Raw genomic sequence first — 10433 nt, 5'->3', positions numbered from 1 at the left:
GTAACAGGGCTTCCAGGTCATCCACCAGTGCCAGTGTGATCATGCCTACAAAGGGCCTGGAAAAGAAAGCTACTCTGACTTTTTGAAGAGATGTTAACCTGGATGCATAAGAACAATGGGCAGGGCTTACTGAAGGTAAAGATTGACCTTTTGCTAACGAAGCTATATGCCCCCAATGCAATTACTCACCACCACCTGCCCAGCTGGGAATTTATGTCAGATCACCCTGTGTGGTTCCTTTCAGAAATTAAGCTTTCAGGCCTAACGTGTAGTCCCATGAGCTTGTCGAGTCTGCTATGTAGTCCCTTTTCTGTTCACACATTCATTCATTTACTTATACATGAATTGGGGGGGGGCTTCCCTTCCCTTCTCCCCAGGCTTCAACCACATCTGGCCTCCCATCCATCCATAAAGTTACAGACCAGGCTCTTCTGTGGCAGGCTCTTCTGAAAGCCTTGCCTCCCCCACATACCTGCTCATGGGCCACTCCCACTGGGGCTCTGCACTGGAGCCCCCAGATGGCAAGACTGGGCCTGTCTGGCAGCCAGCACCTGGAGTGGGGAGATGCGCAGCCTCCCCTGGGGTGAGGCCCTGGAGTCGGGAAAGAGGGTGCAGCTGGAGTGCCACTCCCACCCCAGCCTGAGGCACTCAGAGTCATCTCACCACTGGACTCCATGGTGCCTCCTCTGTTCACCCATGTCAGCCCTTTGCTATGCCCCTGGGTCACTTAGTGGTGACATGCAGAGTGGCTGGCACAAGGGGGGTTGCTGGTTGGGCCTTGCAGATGAGGGGTACAAAGTCGACCAATACACTTGGGAATAAGATCAGGCAGAACCCCCTACTAGACTCTAGGATGCCCTGGCAGCTCCTGCCCCTTTCCCTCAGCTACTCCTGGTGCCCTCTGGGCACAGGCTTCTCTGCCTCTGTCCTCTGTGGCTCTCCAGTTCAGCTCCCACTTGTCTCTGAGTCCACCGACCCGGGTAATCTGTTCCCCATAGGGCGAGAGCCACTCAAGGGCTCCTCCAGGGCCCACCCCCATCCCCATCCCTACCCACTCCACCTGTGGGGCAACCCCTGATCTCCTCTAAAAGCCCATCACCCCTGCTTAAAGCTATGATCCCCAATTTCCCCTGCAGGGCCATGCCCATCCTGGCACCAGAACAGACCGCTCCCGGCCCCAGCCTCTGCACAGCCCATTCCTGCCCCTCCTGGGGCCTAGGGAGCAAAGTGGAGAAACACACACTCCTTTTACATTGGTGGGTACAGGAGAGTCAGCGAGGCCCCTGCAGGGCCACGCCCACTCAAGCAGGGCTACCTCCCCTCTCCCTGCAGGGCCTATGGGGGAGGGGAAATCCCCCCTTCTTCCCTTCTAGCTTCTTTGGCTGGTCTAATAAGTAACTTGAGTGGGTCAGATAACGGGAAAAAACCAAATTTAANGATTAACAAGAGAAAACCAAATTTAATTTCATGCATATGGAGCCCATAAAGATATGAGATCCAAAGGCTGTCTGGCAGCTCAGGTGTGTAACCTTCCAGAGCTGAGGGCCGGATTCAGGTCTGGTAAGAGGAAGGCCAATCAATGGAAGATGGGAAGAGTGAGTGTTTGATACTCGGATGTGTCTACCCGGTGCTGCAGGTGAGTCTCAGGTTGAAAAAATATGTGTGTGTGTGTGTGTGCGTGTGTGCGTGTGTGTGTGTGTGTTTATATACATATATTGTTCTCTCTCTGAACCAGGCTCCCTAACTAAATGCTTTCAGGTAATTAAGGGAGTAGTGAAAGTGCCCCCACCTCGCTCTTCAATGTCCACGCCCCTCACCAATCCCTCCCAGCTCGACACCTCTCACCAGGAAGCGCCTTCGGATGGTCCCGCCCTCGTGTGGTCCCGCCCTCGCATCATGTGACCTCGCGGAATTAGGGAAGAGGTTTGTACGGAATTCCAGCCACACCTGCGCTGCTCTGTTCCTAGTCTGTTCCTCACTCGTGCCCGCTGCCCCACCATGAGCGGTAGAGGGACGCTGTGCGGTGGGTGCTCCGCCACCAAGCCCTCCACGGCTGAGATCCAGGCTGTCGCCGACCAGGTAGGCAGGGTGGGTCCTACCAAGCCCGGGATCGGTATGGCCCTGTCCGCAGCAGGGCAGCACCCGCCTGGACCCGGAGATCCTGGCTGAAATGTGCGCACTTTGGAAGTGGCCAGTGGGGCAAGGCTGGCACAGGGACAGAAGGGCCTGGGCTTCTGGGGACCATGTTATAAAGCGCTCAGAGGGAGGGGCCGGGCATGTTGGACCTCAGGTGGTTAAGGAGAAAACCAGAAACCAGGAGATAGAGCCGGTGGGGTGGAAGTTAACAGTCAGTGAACCTGGGGAAGGGTATCCTAACTTACACTCCTCATGTACGTTTCAGACTAACTCCAAATAAACATTTTCACACAAAACAGAAACCAGGCACTGCTTGATTCCTGTGCCTCAGTTTCCTTATCTGTAAAGTGGGCATCACTAAGGTGCTTCCACAGAAGGTTCTGGGGAAGGGGGAATGGTAGGGGCACAGGAAGGCTTGGGGAGAAGATGAAAAGCAAAACAAACCTCTTTCCCCTGGTGGTTTAGACCATCTGACCATAGCACATGCTGGTGAGTCAGTCCCATGAGACTTCAACAAACAGGAATTTGAAGGGACTGCATGATGAGACAGAGAGCTTGCATGGAGGTGTCTTCCTCACACTACTCACAGAGCCTAGCTCTTCCTTGCTGTTCTGGCTTCCCAAGGCTTAGGAACGATGGGACAGGCCTGCTCTGTTCCTACCTGACTCTTCATCAAGACCCGAGCTGCCCGGAGTGCATTTGCCTTCCCATTCTCATCCCTGGGGTGGACCCCTCTCTGAAGGTGCAGAATGGCCACAGTGACCCATTAGCTTCTGATGAGGGTGATGTCTCCTGCCTCTCACCAGCTAACTTGCTTCCTGCGGTTGCCTTGACTAAACCTCTAACCTTCGAGAACTAGTCCAGTCCCTACCGCCAAGGTGAACCTACTCCTGTGCCTACTAGTTAATTCAGATAGCAGTTTAGATTTTAAATGAAGAAAAAGTAAATTTAAAAAACAAACCTGCTTTCTCCTTCCTTCATAAAGATGCTCAGTCAGTAAGAGGGCAAGATCCTGGGAGTCGGGACTGAACCAAACATATGACTGATTCCTGTTTGAGGTTTGGGATTAGCATCAGCCTCTGCCCACAGGCGTGGCACCCTCAGCTGTCATCTACAAATGCAGGACGGCGCCCGCACCTGCAAAGCACTTTCTCTGTTGCCCTCTCTGTCCCGGGGGATTTGGCAACAGCTAAGTGCCCAGCAGGGGGAAGTTAAGGGAATGAAAGCACATCTGGAAGATGACAGATTAAATCTAAAATTAAAATCAACCTCAGTTAAGCATTGTAAATGCTTCAGGTTTTTAATTTTAAAAAAGTAACTATTGGCATGTTAAGTTAAAAAAAGAAAAACAGGGTATAAACTTGTATGGGTTGATTAAAAGGCCTGCTTTTTTTCTGTAAAATAAAAGAGACATTTTTCATTTTCACCAATGACTTTATTGATTTGGATACTTTCAGTATATTGGCTATCTCCCAAGTGGTAGAACATTGGTTGTTCTCAGTTATTGTCTCCACTTGATAGCTCTCAACTTCAACTGGTCTCCCCCGCATGGAGCATTGTCCAGTGTAGAAAATCTGTAACGGGCCCTGCCTGGCGTGGCTCAGGGGACTGAGTGCCAGCGTGGGAACCAAAGGATTGCCAGTTCTACTCCCAGTCAGGGCACAGGCCTGGGTTGCAGGCCAGGTCTCCAGTAGGGGGTGCGTGACAGGCAACCACACATTGATGTTTGTCTCCCTCTCTTTCTCCCTTCCTTTGTCTAAAAAGAAACAAAATCTTTCAAAGATTGTTTCAAAAAGAGAAAATCTGTAAGGGAGGGCCTTAGAGGTCGATTTGTAACATTGAGGGTGAGATAGACAGAAGCTCAGGCATCAGGCACTTACTCTTGCAGGAAGGCAGCTGCTGAGTTTCCCATCTGGCCCATTCCCTAGGTCAAGTCCCAGCTGGAGGAGAAGGAAAACAAGAAGTACACTATGTTCAAGGCTGTGGAGTACCAGAGCCAGGTGGTCGCAGGGACGAACTACTTCATCAAGGTAGAGTACCAGCTACATGGGTGCACCTGCAACACGTGAGTGGCGGGGGACTTGTAGGTGCTAGGACATGGGTGTTAAAGGGGGTCCTGTGGCAGTCCCCAGCTTCAGGGCATCTGTCCTCTCTAAAGTGATGATGTGTGTGCACCCACGCACACCACGTGGAGGAGGAGACTGAGCCTTCAGGCAACTAAGGGCTCTGAAGTGGCAAACGTGGGGTGCCAAGGGTGCTTGTTGGGGCGATGGGTATCTCCTATGTCCGAGGCAGGCAGATGGGAGTGTCACCACCTGAGGTGCAGATGCCATAAGGGACTTCTCTTGCATGCACCCAGGGGCTTTCTCACACAGTCAGTCCAGGCGAGTCTGGGGACTTGAGGTCACAGGCAGCACCTACCTCTCTTCCTCACTCGACTCTCTGCAGGTTCAAGTTGGAGACAACGACTTCGTACACCTTCGAGTGTATGAAAGTCTCCCACATGAAAACAAGCCCTTGGCCTTGCACAACTACCAGACCAACAAGACCAGGCACGACAAGCTGGACTATTTCTAGTTCTGGATTCTGGACTGAGCCCATTGTCCATGTGGTCTTCTGCCCTCCTTGGTTATGTGTCTGTAGACATAAATGATCGATGTCACTATGCTGTGCCCTTTTCATGGAGGCGCTGCCCTGCACCAAGCTGGTGTCTCTGCTTCTGGCTTTAAAATAGTGTGATTTTTCTCCAATCAGCAGTCTTAAATAAAATGCTTTCCAGAATGGCTTAAGTTGGCTCTAAATACATGTATTTTTAAGTCTTTGCAAATTTCCTCCTTTGTTTGGGTGGGTTTTTTTTTTTCATCTGGAACTACAGTCACCATATAGAAGTGTTCACATATGTTAGAAAGTTATTTCATGGCCACACACTGGCCTGAGCCAGCTGGAGATGCCCTCTACCTGAAGCAGAGAGCCCAGGGACATCGCTCCAGGTCACAGCCAGTGGGGGAAAGGCCCTGGATTCTGGGAGTCTGTTCCCACCACAGCTCTGCACAGTGTGGCCTAGACTTGGGGTCTGGTCTCTAGGGCGTGGTTTCCCCAATAAACAAAAGAATTTGAGAGAAGCCAATTCTAGACCATTAGTTCTAGATGTGCTCTCAGTCACACACTTAACGTTTCCATGGCAGTCCACAGGTGCAAGGACATTGCAGGTACCAAAGTGTCTTCTTGCAAACAAGCTGGCAGCTGCCCCAAGCACTGTCAGCCTAGAAGACTGTCCAGGTCATCTGGAGCTGAGCTGCAGGTGCTTGAAGCCAGAGCATCTGCAAGAGCACGTGTTTTAGCAGTGCTCTCCATTCAGCAGGGGGCAGGGCCTGTCTGTGATGTCAGCCCACTGGTGGGTTTGCCCTGTGTGTTTGTGTAAAATAGAATTAGAGAGGTACCCCTGAATTAAGAGTAAGGACTGGTGAAGTGTTTGTTTGTTGGGCTCAGGGTCATTCATCATCTTACTCATTTTTAGAGAGGGGAAAGGAGGGACAAAGAGAGGGAGAGAAACATTGCTGTGACAGAGGAATGTGGACTGGTCGCCCATGGCATGCCCCTGACCCAGGACCTGGCTGGCAATCCAGGCATGCTCCCTGACAGGGCATCCAAGCAGTGACCTCAGTTTGCAGGATGTCAACCAACGCACTGAGCCTCACCAGCCAGGGCAACAATAAAACCCTGTTACAACACGCTCTTTGATTTGGCCAACAGTAGAGCAGTTGGGCAGTGAAGACCCAGCACAGTTCCCACCTGGGGTCCTGCAGGGTGGGCCAGAGGGAGGCAGCACTGAGGGGCTGGCTGGCCCAAGCCCAGGCCCTGCAGGCAGGGAGATCCCACAGAGGCAGAACTCCCCACAGGTGCACAACGTGTTCCCCTGGGGATGAGGCCTTGGTGGTGACAGTCACACAATGCTGCGATGTGCCACTGCCACTGGGCAGGCACTTGAAGATGGTGAGGTGTTCATCATGTGAATTTCACCCCACCGAGAACACAGCCCAGGACGGCAGACCAGAGCCAGTTTGGGGGACCAACGCTGGGCCGCAGCTCTTCCATCTGTCCTCCAGGCCCACCAGGCCCTTCCTCTGCCTGCCCAGGGCCCAGGCGCTGACCTGTGGGGATGCCCTCACCCTTGGCCCTCCAGCCGGCAGCTGCAGGGACCACCTCAGAGGCTCGGTGCCCCCAGGTTCTGACAACTGAACTGGCTGCCAGTTACTGCCTCATGCTACAATGGTGCCAGCTCCCTTTGCCTCTGTGTGCCCCTGGGGGTGCTGACTCCCCCTTTCTGCATGCTTCTACATGGCCCTTTACTAGGCACTCCTCAAGTCACTGGTCAGTGCCATCTCTTTCCCCAGCAGCAGGAAGGCAGTGGTCAAGGGGCCCTCGCCCCCAAGAGTCAGAGGCTGTATGCTTCCAGCTGCCCTGGTCCCATGGGGATGACCTGAGGATTGATGTACAAGAGTGGGAGGGTGGATAGGACCTACTGGGCCAGGAGAGCCAGAGCTGTCCCCACCCTGGTGTGAAGGAAGTAGAACCCAGAAGGGGCAGTGACACGTGATCTGTGACTAGAGCTGGTCCTCAGAATCTGACAGGGATGGGCCAGGAAAGGAGGCCCCTCAACCCTGACCACTGGTAGGGTCTTGCAGGAGCCCCGAGGGCCGGGGAGCCCTCTGCCTGGGACATCCAGGGCAGCATCCAGGATGGAGACTGGCGTGAGTCAGGGGAGAGGGAACTCGGGCCACAGAGAGCCGGGCAGGCCCTTTCTTTAAGAGGGGACACTGAAGGGACAGCAGCAACTGCAGCTTGGTCAATGTGGTGTAGGTACCACACAGAAGATCCTGGGGAGGAAAGAAATCCTCACACTTCACCACAACCGCATGGAGATATCCATTTGTGGAGGACTGTATGGGAACCGGGCAGCACAGTCGGACCTTTGCAATGCTGACAGGTGGACCAGCATCTCACATTTACAAACACGTCCCTAGGCTCACAGTGCACAGGGCTGGTTGCCAGGGGTCCAGCAGAAACATCACCTTAAGTTCACAGAGACTGAGTCCCTGACAGCCCGGACTCTGGGGACACAGGCTTTGTTCCCAGGCTGCATTATACCCCAGGAAGCCTCAGACCCCAAGTTCCTCCCCCAGAAGTGCCAGGATTGTGTTGGTCAGGCTCCAGGCCAGCACCTCAGTCCACCTGCTGGTCCTGGTCTGCAATCATTGTTTGAAATGCCAACTCAGGTTCTCAATTAGCATTGAAAACACCACCAGGCAGACGTGGAGGTTAGGGAGTCTTCGCCGGTTCCTCACATATTGACGTCTACACCTTCCATCACCAAGACCAGGGTCGCAGCATCAGCCCAGGGTGGCCCCACCTTGAAGGGCTGGCCCTCTCTGTCCAGCTGACTTACAGGGCAATGTCCCAGGCAGGGCAAGTGACCCAAGGCCTCAGGAAGGCGTCTCCTACAGAATGGGCTTCCTGTCTCACAAAGATTGGAACCTGCCCCTTGTGGTGCGGGGCCAGGGAGAAGGGGAGGCTGCAGGTTGGGGATTCCACTCTCCATGATCACTGGAAGCAGGGCTCAGAGGGGGGTGGGAAGCCTCACTCTGAGTGTGGGGCTCTTCCTGGCTCACACAGTGGGAAAGCTTTTATTTTTTATCTTTGAAAGATTTTGTTTATTTTTTAGAGACAGGGGGAAGGGATGGAAAGAATCATCAATGTGAGAAACACTGACTGCTTGCCCCTCACACACACACTGACTGGGGACCGAACCCACAACCCAGGCAAGTGCCCTGACTGGGAGTCAAACCACCGACCCTTTGCTTTGTGGACAACACCCAACCAAGAGAAAGCTTCTTAAACACCTGCTTACACTGCCCGCATTTAAAAAGAAAACTCTAGAAGCCTCCCATCAGTATAGTTTCAAATTACCCTCTAAGCCAGACCTCAGTCACTCACTGGTCTGTCATTCCAACACAACGGACCCCTCGTGTGGGGAGCCCAGACCCCTAATGAAAGGCGGCAATGTGGTTTGTAGGACATTGTTTTTTAATCAGTTAAACAGAAGACATTTTGCACTGAGAATAAACTGCAGACGTCCACAAGAAGACACATGCACTAGGAGAACTGTGAGCCCCCACCCCCAGCAGGGCTCGTCCCTGGGTCTCCCAGAGAGCAGTGACGACTGATGCCAGGAGGAGGCTCTGGAGCAGCGGGCTACAGGACACCAGCTGGGTCCCCGCTCCTGTACATCTTAAACCAGCTTTGGGAGGTGGCGTGGGGGAGAAACCCTCGGACTCAGCAGCAGTACCATTGGTGGGCAAAATCCAGTTTGGGGACAATGTGGATTCCACAAAGACACAGACAACCAAACCACACTCACAACACCCCGGCTGCACATAACCCGCCCTGCCCACTCACAAGCTCCCTTCCTTTCCCCTCCTTTTGGCTCAGGTAGGTCCCGGGAGGCTCCCGGGTGAGACACATGTGGACGCGACCCCAGTGGGGGCCAGAGAAGGAAGACAGGGATTCCTGGCCATTCCAGCTCTGAACACAGTCCAGTCACATGGTGTCTCTGATTCACCCAGATGGGACCCTCACGCCCCAGGCAGCAGGTGGTCCCATCCAAGGGCAGGAAAGACACTGAGCAGGTGTGCGTGCGGCGGAGGCCAGTGGCCAGTCGGCACAGGAACCCCCAGCTCCCACACGTTTGTCACACAGATGAAGGTGGTGGAGGGGTGAACGTTCCATCAGGACTCTGGCATCAGGGTACAGCCCATGCGCTCTGGCCTGAGACAACACTCGGACACCCTCCCCACCTCCAGGCAGGTGTGCAGAGCCAGGCGCACTCATGGGGAAATTAAACGTCCTGAAGACTGTTTCCTACAAGTGGGAGAGCAGGACAAGCACGGTTTTCAGCGTCACTGACGCATTTGACAAAGATGAGGCACTGATACAGTTACCATAGGGGACTTGGTGGCGATGAAGACGGGTTAGAAAACACAGGACCTGCTGGGTAGTGCGTCCTGCAGGTCCACAGGAAGTTTGGTACAGTGGGCGACAGTGAACTCTGCCCTCCGACCACCACCTCCCAGCTAACACAGAAGGTCGTTTGCGTGTCACTAAGCCACGTAAGTAAAAACAGTAAAGATCAATTCTGAGTTGGACCCAACCTGTGGCAATACCTGCCAGGGGCCGTGCTTACTTCTGGGTGGGAAATTCCACAGGGAGAAGGCTCTGGGGCCTCCACAGCCTCGGCTGTTCCTGGGAGCTGACACGGAGCTGTAGAGACCAGCCGAGAGAGCACAGGCTCGGCAACAGGGGCGTGGGGACACGGAGCTCGGCCTCCCACAGGAGCCCTGTCTCCACATGTCCAACCTTTATAACCAAAGGGCAGGTAAAAGTCCAGGTGCAGCCCGAGTCCCTAGTTCACACTGAAGCTTTGTGGTTGGAAAAAACCTCCCCCTTCTGTGTGTAAATACAGGGAAGTAAAAGAATGGAAGCTCATGGGGGCCACGCCTCTGAAATAAAACTAAAGAGCCAAGAATCTCATAGTGTTTGCAGAGTATGTCCCCCTTCAAATTCGCTGTCCACAGGGAATGAGTCCAACACCCAAACCGTGTTTTCCGGGTGGGTTTTCACCATCTCACAGAAGACAGATACATTTGGGTCCTCTCCCCAGTCCTATACTGGCTCTTGCTATTAAAATTAAAAGCGAAGGTGCTTCCTCCAGGAGCACCCCAGTGCCTTTTCCTTCCCCATCTTCTTCGCCAACAGGCGTGCAGCTCCCAAACTCTAAGGAGCCCCACGAGATGCAGCTCGCAAACTCTAAGGAGCCCCACAATACTCACAACCAAGGGAGCAACAGGCAGCGTCAGCTCAACCCAGGCTTCCCCTTGAACTGGCCCAAGACACGCCCTTCTCACTGACTTTCCAGTGAGCCTCAGTGGTGCCATCTCGGCGCACTGCCTGTCCACACCTCTCCAGGGAGCCCAAGCAGCCTGGCCTATGCTCTTGCCTGTTGCTTCTTCTCTACTAAGCCCTTGCTTGTTTCACTGTCCCAGCTTGAATAAACATCCTCTCCAAGTGAAAAGTAAAATAAAACAAGAATGAGAAACCTTTTCTCTTTGGCCAGCCCCCAGCTCTACTGGGCAGTGGTGATAATTTGCATTCCAGGTGCTGCCCAGCTGAGGGCCCTGGGGCACTTTGTCTGGTTCCTGTGTGCACACAGTTGGGAACCTGGCTCCCTGCTGTACTGTGGG

At 53.7% G+C, this 10433-nt stretch overlaps 1 protein-coding gene across 1 annotated transcript; it reads left to right on the top strand.

Annotated features, from left to right (window-relative positions):
• Positions 1 to 1939: 1939 nt before the first annotated feature.
• On the top strand, positions 1940 to 4852 carry CSTB (cystatin B). Its single transcript, XM_037043068.1, has 3 exons — positions 1940 to 2079; positions 4065 to 4166; positions 4585 to 4852. The coding sequence occupies exons 1-3, from the start codon at positions 1999 to 2001 to the stop codon at positions 4711 to 4713; spliced, it is 312 nt and encodes a 103-aa protein (XP_036898963.1). The 5' UTR covers positions 1940 to 1998; the 3' UTR covers positions 4714 to 4852.
• The last annotated feature ends 5581 nt before the right edge of the window (positions 4853 to 10433 follow it).

Source organism: Sturnira hondurensis, unplaced genomic scaffold, assembly GCF_014824575.4.
Source record: "Sturnira hondurensis isolate 20B ecotype Veracruz unplaced genomic scaffold, ASM1482457v3 Scaffold0003874, whole genome shotgun sequence".
NCBI classification, from domain to species: Eukaryota; Metazoa; Chordata; class Mammalia; order Chiroptera; family Phyllostomidae; genus Sturnira; species Sturnira hondurensis.
The sequence above is the reverse complement of the archived record's forward strand: the minus strand, read 5'-3'. Positions and strand labels throughout refer to the sequence as shown.

Coding starts and splice junctions, on each gene's coding strand:
- CSTB (XM_037043068.1), top strand. CDS start 1,999: ATGAGCGGTAGAGGGACGCTGTGCGGTGGGTGCTCCGCCACCAAGCCC. Junction 2,080..4,064: donor TCCAGGCTGTCGCCGACCAG/GTAGGCAGGGTG, acceptor CCCATTCCCTAG/GTCAAGTCCCAGCTGGAGGA. Junction 4,167..4,584: donor GGACGAACTACTTCATCAAG/GTAGAGTACCAG, acceptor GACTCTCTGCAG/GTTCAAGTTGGAGACAACGA.